Source organism: Mustela nivalis (assembly GCF_964662115.1).
Source record: "Mustela nivalis genome assembly, chromosome: 5".
Lineage (NCBI taxonomy): Eukaryota > Metazoa > Chordata > Mammalia > Carnivora > Mustelidae > Mustela > Mustela nivalis.
In genome coordinates this window covers 8,810,778-8,824,408 of record NC_139024.1, presented here as the reverse complement: position 1 = coordinate 8,824,408, position 13,631 = coordinate 8,810,778, and the positions used below count along the sequence as shown (strand labels likewise).

The 13,631-nt window shown below is 48.4% G+C and overlaps 1 protein-coding gene across 1 annotated transcript in view; it reads right to left on the bottom strand.

Annotated features, from left to right (window-relative positions):
* Positions 1-13,631, bottom strand: part of EZR (ezrin) — a 49,909-nt gene that overhangs the window by 10,304 nt on the left and 25,974 nt on the right. The window contains exons 4-7 of the mRNA XM_082729542.1: positions 9,418-9,513; positions 8,350-8,624; positions 7,642-7,725; positions 6,588-6,734 (exon numbers count right to left, since the gene is read on the bottom strand). Coding sequence (XP_082585668.1) covers positions 6,588-6,734; positions 7,642-7,725; positions 8,350-8,624; positions 9,418-9,513 — 602 coding nt within the window. The remainder of the gene's footprint in view (positions 1-6,587; positions 6,735-7,641; positions 7,726-8,349; positions 8,625-9,417; positions 9,514-13,631) is intronic.

The window sequence follows — 13,631 nt, the reverse complement described above, 5'->3', positions numbered from 1 at the left end:
ACAATATATATAATATACAACATTACCAGAGGTCCTACCTATGCTTGGTAAGGTCAGGTCCAAGCTCGAGGCAATCTCCACAAGTTCATTTATACTAAGTCTTCGCAACCCTGGGCATTTCCCTGTGTCTAGTCCACCTCAGCCAGTAATCTCAAAGTCAACTCCAATCCCTGAGCCAGCACACCCCTTCACCCTGCGACAGCTCACACAGCCATCTCCTAGAGCCTAACTGGTTCCTTGTCCCCAGAACTCCACTTCTAGTCATTGGTCTGACTCATTTCCCTTGTAGTCAACCTATTCCCCTCTTCCAAAGTGCCAGTCCCCTTCCTAGGTTCCCAAAGATGAAACCCAGGGGCCTCAACTTAGCATCCAAGAGCCTTCTAACCTGGCCTCAGCTTCCTGACACCCCGATTCTCACAGGCCCTCCCTACCTGAAGAGCTCTCTCCTCCTCCCTCCCCACCACAAACCTGCACCCTCCAGAACAGCTCAGCCTCCTTCCATAGCCTTGTCCCTTCTCAACCCGCATCTCTTTTGCTACACGAACTGTTCACTTTGTTCTCTTTCTTATTTGCTCTTTGAAGACCAGGCAGGTAAGCTTTCCGATGCACAGATCACGTCTTAGGTATTCCAGGCATGCTCTAGTCAGAGCGGGGGCTCACCAACAGAAACAGAAAAGCCCCTGGTGTGGTTCCGTCCAGCACCTGCCATGCTCATTTTCTGCTGGGCTGATCTGTCCACTGCTGGCAGTGGGGGGAATACAGTCCTCTCCTCTTATCTACTATAGTCTACTTCCCCCTCACATCTGCTAGGGTCCGTTTACTGTATTTAGATGACCTGATACTGGGTGTGCATATATTTGCAACTGTTCGATGTCCTTGAGGAGCGGAGGGCTTGGTATGGATTCCACTCTTCTGGGTCTCATTCAGTGATGTGTGGCCTGCTCCCCCGGCTGGCCAGAGACCCTCCTGTGTCATCCTCTGACTGCAGAGACAACACTAGGACTACTCGCCCCTGAGGAAAGCCCCGGTCCTGCCCACTACTGGCTGAAACTCTGGCTCTTTGGCATCCTCAAGAAAGTTCACCCTATAATTTCAAGACCATACTGCTCTACTTAACTTCACAACTCCCACCGTGTTCTTCATCTCCTACACCTCCAAAATTTACTCACGGACACCATTCTAGAAGTAATGACAGACCCTCAAGCCATTACTCAAAGCCACTGCCATCAAAACCCAACCCTTCCCACAGACCATAAAAACTTTAAATTTAGAAAATAAGCAGAACCTCCTGCCCTACCAACATATTTAATTAAAAACTGATGGGCAGCATAGGTCTTACTGTGACAACCCAAGCCAGGTCAAGTAGGGAGGGTGGCTTCTGAAGGCCAAGCCCCACAGGCGGCTCTTCGAGGACACAGTAGTTCTGCATCCCCGGGGAACGATGCCATGGCACCGGCCAGGTTGTGGTTTTAAGTGCCAATCCTTTCTGGCACGAGCCTCTACGGCTCTGTCCTACAGGGTCAGGGTCACCAATGCCTGCTGAGACACATGTGGCCAACATGCTTCACAGCCAAACAGGCAGGGAGTTTGCTTTGCCACTGATCGGAGGCCACTGTGTTTGCAGGCCTCTGGGCACTGGAAAGGAACTCAGGTGCCCCTAATGCCTCTCGCCTTTACCCCGGGTCCCCACGTGGGACAGCCGAGAGAGCGACAGCAGGTGGCCGTCTGCTCGCTGCTTCCGGCACCTGCCCCCACAGCACAAGGGCACTTTTCTACTCACTTCTCGGCTCTGCAGTCGCCAGCACAGCTGATCCCCAACTCTCAAAACGCCAGGAGGCTCAGACGACAATTTAGAGCCATTCAGAAGCATGAACGCAGGACCAAAGGCCACACATTTTTTTAAAAAGTGGGATTCTCCAATAAATGGGACCAGAGCTCTTTAGAGAAACAGTGGATTCCAGTAAAGAAGTGCTCAAAAAATAATGGGATCATAGCAAAAGGGCTTAGGATCCAACTTGAGAGGGACCCTCAAGGCAAACTCAAAAATTTGAACAAAATAATAAAAGTAATAGATTATAGCCCATAGAATAAAGTATCCATCAGTCCATGCTGATCTAAATAACTGAATAAATGAAGAGAAATTGGCTGTGTTCAGTAGATGGATACATGTAAAATAGATTTTTTTTTTTTTAAAAAAATCACCGCTTCTCAAAAACCAGAGTAGTAATTGTTTTATGTAAGACTGCTGAATGGATGTGAGAACCAAGATATTTCCACAGCTTCAGAGTGTCTCTTTAAATACACTTATCAAAGTTAAACAGAGAGAGTCGATTATCATATGGTTTCACTTACTTGTGGAGCATAAGGAATAACCTGGAGAACATTAGAAGTAAAAGAAAAGTGAATTGGAATTAGAGGAGGGGACGAAGCCTGAGAGACTGTGGACTGAGAAACAAACAGGGTTCTGGGGGGGAGGGGGTGAAGGGAGGGGTGAGTCTGGGGGTGGGTATTAAGGAGGGCATGTACTGCATGGACACTGGGTGTGGTACATAATGAATCTTGGAACACTGAAAAAATAAAATTAAATTAAAAAATAATAATACCTAAATACACTTATCGACTACAAAGGCAAAGACAGGAACTGCACAAAGCAGTCTAGTGGAGAGCGCCTTGACCAGCAACCAAAGTTAGCACCACCCGGAGTAAGATGTTCTGGTATCACATATGGCCTTAGGAGGGGCCCTGGGAGTGAATGGCAGACTCCTGTTGGGCCTCTGGCCCGAACAGGAAAACTCAACTCTAACTATGAGAAAACATTACACAGACCCAAGTTGGGTGTAGGACAGATGGGAATTCTCTGTACTTAATACTTCTGGAACATTTTAAAAGTCTGAAATGATTTCAAAGTGAAAAAATACATGGCTGCTAAAAATTTAAATTCAACGTTTGCAGCTGGGGGTGACGATAATGTTCTTTAAGATCTTGACCAGAGTCTGCATGTTGCAGGCTGTGTCTATCTACACTCAGCAAGAGAACACTGAACAAAGTATGCACTTCACTGTACTTAAATTTTACATCCAAAGACAAACAAGGTATACTGAGCCCTTGCAAATAATATGCATTTTGGGGACAGTATACAGATGTCTGCAATTTATTTTGAAACCGGTCTGAAAGAGAGGGCCAGAGGATATAGCGACATGCAACAGGGGAGAGACGAAAAAAGTAGCAAAACGCCAAGGATAGAATCTTGAAATTTTTCAAACCCCCCCCCCAAAAAAAGGTCTGGGGTAGTGGGATGGGTAGAGCTCCCTGTGGGCCAAGCAGATGGCTCTGCCTACACCATTCAACAGAAGCAAAGACACTTGTCGGAGTCCACGGCTCTGCAAGGCAGCCTCTCAAGGAACTCGCCCCTCCTGCCTGCGCCGGCCGCGTTGAGCCCAGCACCAGGCTGCTCCCCCGCCTCACGCACACCCAAACACGCAGAGGCCAAACTCTTCTCTGCCAGTCCGAGGTGAACTTCTGAAGTTCCTACTCTCGGTGGACTACGGAGTCTCTGACACAGTCTCTGTAAGAGACTAGGAGGGGTTTTTTTTTTGGTTTTTGAAAATTCTGTTTCACATTCAAGTTAGGGTCACAAAGGTCAGAAAAGAGAGAAGGAATGGACAAGGGTGGTCCTGGCGTATCTGATACAAGAAAACTCATACGAACTGAAAGACTGTCTTCTGCTCCCCTCTCGTCCAGCTCGGTAACCACTAACTCTGCACGGCGTGGTCACACACACAAGGGAGGCCGCTGGAAGGTGCATTCTGCCCAGGAGTGTGACCTCAGAAACTAGAAGCAGTGACTTTAAACGACTGGCTTATTGAGACGCCTGGGTGGCTCAGTCAGTTAAGCATCTGCCTTCTGCTCAGGTCATGGTCCCCACTGGGTTCCCTGCTCAGTGGGGAGTCTGCTTCTCTCTCTATGTGCTGCCTCCCTTGCTCGTGCGCCTACTCTGTCAAGTAAATAAAATCTTAGAAAAAAAAAAAGAAAATGACTGGCTTATGTGATGTTCAAGTATCTACCAGACACATGTGATACTATATATACTACACGTATGTCAGAGTACGTACCTCCCATTACCACTACTGTGCTATACAGAGTTCTCTAACAGCCACCATCCTGACTGGCTTATTACATATGTAGTAAAGCTACAACTGTAATCAGAGGAGGTGATTTTCAACTCTTGAGTGAGAAATTCAAGGGAAAAAGACACTGGCCCTTGCTCTGGCCCCAGCTTGTCTGCAGCCTTCTCCAGTTATCTTCTCCCTTCAAGGGCACGTCAGGTTACCTGCTGGAGCCCGAGTGCACCACCCGGGCCCAGGCTCCAGCCTCCGGGAGGACCAGGAAGACTGGGGGACTCAGCAGTGTGGGAGGTGCGAGCCCTAGGAGGGAAGGAGTGCTCTCACAGGTCTGAAGAACTTGGGGACAAGGGCGGGTTCCTCTCACTGTTTTGTCTTTGTTGGTGTTGATATGATGATGCCAAGTAACACAGCTAATCTGAACGCTCTGTTTCTAAGCTGATGATGGCGCACAGGGAAGGGGTCTGCCTATTTCCTCCCCCTCTAAGTTTCCTCCTTTTCTCATCTACGGGTTTATAGACAGAAAAAGACAAATGTTTTCAGTCCCACGTGCTCCCACTCACTGGTTATGTATCCTGTGAAAAGGGACCTCAAGAGATCTTTCCCAACGAGGATATATTTGATTCTGAAACAGAATAATAAAGGTCCATTTGTTTATTCGCAGGTGCGCTAAGTTCCTTATCGCCCAACTTACTCACTCAATAGATCCAATTTCTCCCTTGAACAGCACTCCACAAATGCTCTGCTGAGGGTCGTGTCCAACACTCAACACAGCTCGGAGTCACCCCAGCTCTCCTCATACTCGAGTCCACCTCCTGCTTACACTGGTGACGAAGTTGTCAATATTTGCTAGAAAGGAGAACTCAGGCCTACTGACTGAATGTGTGGTTAAGTCTTTCTTCCTAACTGAAAAGAAGGATGCCTTCAGGGGCGGGGAGGAGGCAGGAAGTGAGGCAGGAAAACCCTATGCCCCAGTGTTTTCTTGGGGGAGAAGACCCCTTTGAGAAGATTACCAGTTTCACTGGCAAACTGGGGAAATAGGAAGATAGCAGGAAGAGACTGAATGGACCACAGCACTCAAATTTTCACTTGGAAAAAATTAACATTTATGTGGGCTGGTGATAGTTACAAACTGACATCAGCAAGTTCCTGGCTATGGCGGTTTCCCGTAGCTGGAAAAACCTGTTTAGACAGCTCTGGCCACGGCCATGTTACAAAATCCGGTCATTCAAGAACGGAGTTCTGAGACAGAGGCAGTTTCCCACGTCTATTCCCACGAGGGTACCGCATTCTCACTTTAGGCATAGCCTGCTGACCAGCCACTGGGCTCTGACAGAGGGGCCGCTGGTTTCCTGAGTCTCCCCAACTGTTCGTGCTTCTCTACAACACTGGGTGCAGCTCACACGGGGAAATAGCAAACCAAGAGTCCTTGACACTCATGACTAGGTTCTCAGAGGAGTGCCTGGGATTCTCTGCAGTCTTCCCTGACTGGGACCAGGTCTTCCAGGAGAGAGATTCTCTCCCACCCAATTCTGGCCCTAACTAGAGGGTCTAGGAAGGCCTGACACCAGCCCCTGTCCCACCCAAGTGAAAGGTGTCTGTACTCTGGGTTCTGCCAAGAAGACATGTGACTGAGACTGAAGGCAGACTGTTCGTGTGACAGCGTCTGCTGCCAAGTAGGGGCACCCCCTTCGGGAAGGCCAGAGAGAGGGTTCTTGCAAGTCTGAGAGCACATCGGAAAGGAGGGGAGGGGGAGGAAATGTAGGAGACCCAACACTCAAAGGCACAGGAACCACCATGGAAAACTTGCTCTCACCAAACAAGAATGATCTGTTCCCTGTGCATCTAGCTCGCCGGCAGCGAACAGGCACACTCACAGCGTTTGTAAGCACAGGGACAGCCGAAAGCAGCCAGAAGGGAGGAGGGCCTGGCTTGCTCTCTACTGCTCCCACAGACCTTACTCAGCACACACACAACTAACATGTGGCCATTAGACACCTCTCATAGGGTCAGAGGATTTAGCTAAATTGTCTGTACATAAGCCACTGTTTACAGATTCATCTTAAGGGCTCTGATAGCACTGTAACTATTCTTGGTTGGATTAGCACAAACTTTAAGCCACCAGCCTGGCGAGGACTGCCTGGGTGGTATCTGTGGTGTGCCGGTGCCCACGGCGGCTGGTGGCAGGACCTCAGTGGGAGGCCAGAGGAGGCCTTCCTGCAGCTCTGCTCTGTGGGGTCGTGGGTCAGCACTTGGCACCGTGCTGGTGGACAGGCTATGGTGACAGGAGAGAACAGTGCACACCTTGTGGCCACTTTACAGTCGAAAAGCCCTTAAAGAATCACACACTGGACTGGTAAACCACCAGGGAAATACTTACAAATAAACTGTGTCGACAGTTGCCGTTTCTCTCGTTTCCAACCCCAACACCTCACCCACTGACACAAATTATAAAGTTCAACTTACTTATCATCTTTCTCATAAATATTTAGTCCAAGGGCATCAACTCCAAGCCAAAGGTCTGTTCCTTTCTTATTTTTTATCTCAAAATAGTTGATTCCATACATTTCCAGGTCCTGAGCAATCTTCAGATACTCCAGCATGGCACTGTCTCTAGCAGGGAGAACAAACAGGGACATGGTTATTCGTGCTGCTGGATCCTGAACCGCAAAACCACTCTGGTGGCCCCAGAGGATACAGCCCCACAGGCAGCTCTGGTATGTTGGCCAACAGCTGGCTTCGCTGCTGTTCCTCTGGTGGCCATTCACAACCAGACCCTGAGAGTTCCTGGGCCCTGACCACTGATGTACTTCAGACCTGCTGAGAGCTGAGCTGACTCACGCTGGTTTCTCTGGACTCCGATTTTCCTTCCAGACTGTCCTGGAAGCAGTCTTTCCCTTGCCCACATGCTGCTGCAGGAACTCCCACTGTCCATGTCATCAGCAGCCACCACTTAGGCCTTGAGCACTTTCCTTCCCCAAAAGGTGCTCGGGACAGACGAGAGCCTAAGGATGCTAAACTGTAGAAGAACTGCTGAGGCTGGGGAAAATGCGCGGAACTGCTGCTGCTGATGCCCCAGCTGAGGGGTCTAGGCCAACAGAGAATCTGGCCATTTCTCACACCCAACAGCCACATGTCACATCGTTCCTCCTTCACGCTTCCTTCCTGCTTCTTTAATAGCAAGTGTTTCTCACTTGGGATCGATTTTTTCCCATTGTGAACAATGCCCCTGCCCCCTGACTAAAACAGAATTACTTCAGATGCAAGACCTTTTCTCCTCTAGAAAAAGCAAGGGAGGCTTTAGCCCCTGAGGCTTAAACTGCTTCTTACCCCCAGGAACGTACCCTTGGCTTTAAGAAAACTCTTCCGAGCAACAATTCCCTTTCACTGCTCTCGCCACACTGGGGCTAAAGCCCATGGCAGTGGCTCCAGAAGCCAACCACCCCGAGGACCCTATCTGGCCTCAATGCCAAGGCAACCGTGTGGAGAGGCAGGAGCCAGCCAGCCAGCCAGCACTCACTTGAGCATCCCTCGGTGCTCGGCGTGCCACACCTGGATCCGGTCCTCCCACTGGTCCCTGGTGAGCTTGTGCTGGTCCATGACTCTGAATTGCAAAGAAGGCACAGGACAGTCACCACAAATGGCCAGCAGAAGAGGCAAGCAGCAGGCCACCACCCACCTGCAAACCTTGAGTTTTCTTTCAAATAAAACCACCACAAAGAGTGATTCTACTTCCTAATATGCAGCATTTTGGACAACTCACAATTTGAGAATTAGGATCTAGAATAAGACATATCTAGTCTTGCTGGAAAAATTTTTAAAAGGTATTTTATATTTTAAGGGGACTCTTCTTCCAAGATGGGTTTAATTTATGTGACCATTAGTGAATAAAAACAGATTTAATGAGGCCAAATCATTATACACCAGGGAAAGCTAAGAAATGTGATTACGTATATAACACAGCTGCTCTTCCGTCCCCTTTCCTGCTATGTTCTTTACGACAGACTCTATACAGGCATATCGGTGCCTGATGGGAAGGCTATGGTAGGTCAGTGCCTACTGAAGGCCAGGGCACGTGCCGAAGCACGCAGATTAGAAAGTGCTACAGTCCCCGCCTCGAGGAGCACCTACCCTTGTGCTTGCCGACCGCTTCTACTAACACACACCACCTATGCCCTTCAAGGATGCAACCACTGCTCTCATCCAGGCCCGGACATCCCTTGCTCACCTTTGGGGGATCAGCCGCTCAGAGCTGAGGTACCCAGACTTATGTGTTTCTTTATTATAGTCTCCAAACTTGGCCTGCACTGCATAGGAGCCCAGGAGCACCGCCGTCTCAGGAGGGCAGTAAATCTCATCGCTGAGAATTCCCTCCTTCACTTGGAGGAAGAAAAGCTTCTGTGTGATGTCCTGGATGAGCTCCTCAGACACATCTTCGGGGTAGAACTTGGCCCGGAACTTGAACTGGAGAGGATTCTCCTTTCTCAACTCCTGTGCTGACACCTGCAGGCCCAGGAAGATAACATTTACTCCAAAGTTACCTTTTAGCACATATGACAAAAAAAGGCCAGCTGAAGTCCTACTGCCCTCCTTAGCTGAAGTCCAGCAGCAGGCAAACGGTGACCCACCAAGCCACCGAGTGCTGGCCCCTAACTTCTGGGGAGATGGTCCCAATTCCAGAGAACTCAAATTTAGAAGCAGCCTGCCTAGGGACCTGTGAACCTGGCATCTGTTCCATGGCCAGTCAAGCCGTGGGACATGTAACTTATATTTAAAAACGACTCCCGTTCCCTCCTTTCAACCCCTAAATGCCCCCAGACTTACTATAGTAATATTGGAGGAAGACACAGGTTTGGGAAAAGGGGCATTTTCAAATTGTGTGGAGAAAACACATTTAAGCTTATTGGTTTTCTTTAGATAATGGAATTATTTAGTCTTTGGAGTTGGAAGATAATCTATCACAGGTTCAAACAAAGCAGTAACAGGTTCTTACAAAACAGTGAATGATTCATGGTTTATAAGATTAACAATCTCACTGGGGAAAAAGAAACTAAGGTCAACTAAAAGCTACACAATTAACCATCATATGCCCCAGTGAGTGAGCAGGAAGGAGAAATGCCAAATCTAGTTTCCAACCAATATCCCCCACTTACTGGAAACCTGCAAGCTTTCTTTTCTGTAAAAACTTTTATACAAATAACAAGAGCGAACAACAGAAGAGTGAGGTGCTCCAGTTTCAAAGTTAACAGAGCAGACCAACAATCCAACAGCCTGTAAATAGTTAACTCTGACTTACCTTTTTATCAAGTTTCAACCAGGTAGGAAATCCTTTATTATCCACATACTGGAGGCCAAAGTACCACACTTCCCGAAGGCCGATGGTCTTAACCACCTGTGCGAGAGAGACGGGGGGCAGGAGCTGAAGCAGACGGGGAGAGCGAGGTGCTGGCCGCTCAGAAGCACCCTGCATGCCTCTCCTACACCAACCTGACAGGAAACCCAATCTGTTACTAGCAGAGGCTATTCCCCCCAATGCTGGGAACAATTTATTTTTAACATGCACTTGAGAGGATTCAGGATTTTTAAATCTCAGTCTTTTTAATCTTGTAATTTCTCATGCTTACTCCTCTGTACTCCATTAACTTTCCTGAGCAGAGACGCCCAGCTGAGTTAGAGTAAGCACACCATCAGGCGCCACCCAGGGGACACCAGGAAGTGTGTGTCCCAGGTGTGAAGGTCTCCTGTCAGGAGTGCCCACACAGAAAAGGTGTTGCATGTCAACCAAGTGAAGCAAAGCAACCCTCGAGTCTCGCTGGTTGCCCATACCTGCTTCTCAGTCATTTGGCCTAGGCCTCTGCTTAACTAGGAAGAGGGAAACAGCAGTCCCTGGCAAGGTGGGAGACAGGCGGTGTGAGCTGCCAGGGGAGTTACGCTTCACACATGCCAAGGGGTGACTGCAATTCTTCCAACCTCCAGAAATTTGAAATTCTGATACAGGAAGGTAGAACCCAACCCTAGGTCATAGCAAGGATTTTGTATTTTAAAATTCTCCTCAGGGTCACCTGGGTGGCTCAGCTGGTTGGGCGTCCTTGATTTTAGTTTGGGTCAGGCTCTTAAGGCCACCCTGGGCTCTGTGCTTAGCAGGAGATCAGTCTGAGAGTCTCCATCCCCCCCACCCTCCCCACTGCCCCCTGTCAGGTAGACGTGTGCATGCTTTCTCTCTAAATGAATAAATCTTTAAAATAAATAAGATTCTCTAGTACCAGAGGAAGTCTCCTATGGGCTGTTACAGACCTAATCCCACATTGGTTCTACTTGGGTCTCAGAAACAGAAAAGCAAGCTGCTGGGGATACTTATTCAACATCACCACAACCAAGTCCCAGAGCTCTGCTGCAGTTTTAGTCCCATGACATACAATGCTAAGCCTTTATAAAAAGGTTACCATTTTTCAAATACATGGCTTCTATCACATTTAAAGGGTAAGAGGTCTGAACACATGAGAAATGACAAATCAGCTATCTGAAATACTTGGTTAAAATTAAGTCTGAAATTCCAAATAAACTCCTTCTCTAAGCCTGTCTCCTCATCCACTGGGGGACCAGATGCTTGCTGGAGCTCCAGGAGTCTGTTCACCATACACCAAAGAGGGGAGGCAGGGTTCCATCATAGGATAATGTGGAAGAACTTGGACTCTGCTGTGAACCCTGCTATGTCTTTTTAGAATAGCTGATATGAAGACCAGGTTTTCTTTACCCAATCTTGCAAATTTCTCACTCCCTATAAATCTCCATCTCAACATTTGGATATAAAACCTGCCCTGCCTTACTCTTTGGATTGTTTCAAAATTGCACAAGAAAGCCCCATATACATAAGCAATCTAGTCCTATATTCCATCCACTGAACTGTAGCCTTAGCCTGGGTCCTAACCGGCTGAAATGATTTCCTATCTGCTTGACTTCCCTCCCCATCCCAGTTAGACTCTCGCTCATTTCCATGGCCACAGTGCAGACGCCTCTTCTCCCTCTGCTATGTGGAGCAACACCGTGGTCACGACCCAGGGCTCTCACTCACTCAGTGAAAAGCCTGTCCCTAGGCACCCTGATCTGCCAAGTGTCTCTGTGGCATCTTTATCTCCTTACAGGATAACTGCCTGCAGCATGTTTCAAAGCCTTACTTCTATTCCAATGGCTTCCCCCAAACGGCACAAATGAATTTAACCTGCTTTCCTTCAGTCCCTTCTAAAAATCAATGCTAAAGCCCTCCTTACAAGGGAAATCCAGTATTCCTGGGAAAAAGCACCTCACCATTCCCTCTAATGTCCTCAGCTCACCCTAAAGCTGATATACACCATGGAAGCAGAATATGAACAGAGGTGGGGTCTATTTCTTTATCTCTGCCTCAGTGGTGTTTTAAATGGCAATTTTGGAAAGGAAAATGCAGGGACAGGTCTACTTAGCTTAGTCAAGTGGCGGCTGATGGTGGAAACAATGGGCACACTGAGTCACACCCTTCTTGCCACCTCACGAACTTTGGTAGCGGAGAGGCACTGCTAGGCCCTCCATGGGATCCCTGGACGAGATTCAAGGCGTGGATAAGCCAAGAGCACTGGGGCGGAGCTGGGTCAGTTACCGCAGAAGAAACTGAAGATACTCACGGGGTGGAAGAGAAGGTTCAAACTAACCTATCTCTGAAGTCTCTTTCAGCCCATTCCATTTAAAGACCATGTTCTAGTGACTGGTAGTCTGGCTCATGAACAACTTTCCCAGACCTAGAAGGTCATCAGGTGAGCAACAGAGAAAAGGACACAGACTCTAAAGACATAAAGAAGAAAACATGCCCAGCCTGGTGTGGGGAAAGAGCCCCAGAAGGCACCCAGGGTGTCCACTGAGAACTGTCCTGACCACCCCAAAGGTGGGATGTTCTCTGTGCCATGTGTTACCTTGGGAGGACATGGAAGGATCAATGAAGGGATCTTCAAAGAGACAAGCATAAATAAGGAGGGCTAGACACCGTGAGCGCCCCCTGCCCCAGCCCCGGCCAGCTAGAAAACCTTGGGCAATTCTCATCTCCTCTGGGCCTTGATGTCCTCACAGACTTAGCCATTTCCCAGGTTGGCTCCAGCTTTAATGTTCTCAGATCATGTGGAATTTTTCACAACAGTACACCAAACTGTAAGAAACTCAACGGGAACTCTGTCAAAGAGCCTTAGGATTCAGGCCTTGTTGCTGAAGGCAGAGTTCAGAGTCTCTCTGTCTTCTACTACTTCCCTTCCCAGTAATGATGGGTGGTGGGATATCATTACCTGTCTTGGGGGGGCTGGCCAAGATTAAGGCAGGAAACATGACTTGGGAACAGAGAGGTCAAAGTGGGATTCAGGGGGCTTGACATTCTGGGGTGGGGAATAGTAACAGGTGCTTGAATAGGATTGTTCACACGACCAACGAGCTTTGGGATAATTTAGATACTGAACTTATCAAAACTAGGCATGCTGACTGGATTTACGTAGTTAGCACTTTTTAAATAACCCGTGTCTACTAAGTTCAGGGTCCATTTTTTGCACACCCATTAATCCAGCTCCATGCTACTGGCAGGAGATAACCTAATATAAGGAAAATACCTGGCTTAAAACCAGTCCAAACACCAGACTAGATGTGACTATTCAGCATTTAGGAACACATCGAGTTCCACCCACAGCTCCCTGGATGGAGAGGTGGAGATAATCCTGGGCCATACGCAGCTCCAGGCCCAGCACACGAGTGGGCAGTTAACAACGTCTACAGAACTGAACCACACGACTGGAGTATTTGAAGAAGGAGGCAGGCTTATCCAGCTCTCTCCACTCCTCACCCCTTCCAAAAGACCCCAAGGAGCAGACAAGGATCTTCTGAGAGATAGCAGCCTTTCTACCCTGAAAAAGTACCATGAACTCCTGATGGCCTCTTCCCATATTTCTGAGAAGCAACATGTGAATGGAACAAGGCAGATGGAGGCAAGGACAACAAAATGGCTGAGACATCACAACTCTCACCCACCTAACCTAGAGTTCCCATCTCTGTTCCAAAAATTTCTTGAGGGCAGCCCAGCACTCATTTATATGCAAGAATTCTGAGGTGACCAAGGGCCTCCTACCCATCCCTGTTCTAACCACTGACCCACATGGCATTCAACTGGCTCCATTTAACTTACTTCCGGATTGTCTTTCAGGAGAAACCTTTAGATTTTTGTCCCAAGTCCAGCCTCACCCACAGCAGTAAATGCCTTCATCCTTATTGGGTAAGGCAGAGCCAGGGATGACCTCATCACAGCAGCAGAGGGAGAGTGGAGAAGGTATCTCCTCTTAGGGCAGGAGGCCTGACGTGCACACACTGGAACCGGGGTGTGTGTGTGTGTGTGTACCCACTGGGTGCTCACTTTTGGGCTAAAAAGGAGGTTTATCATCAAGCACAGAAGGGAATCATGAATACCTTCTAAATCTGCTAGGATTCTACCTCCCACATTTCCTAACTGGC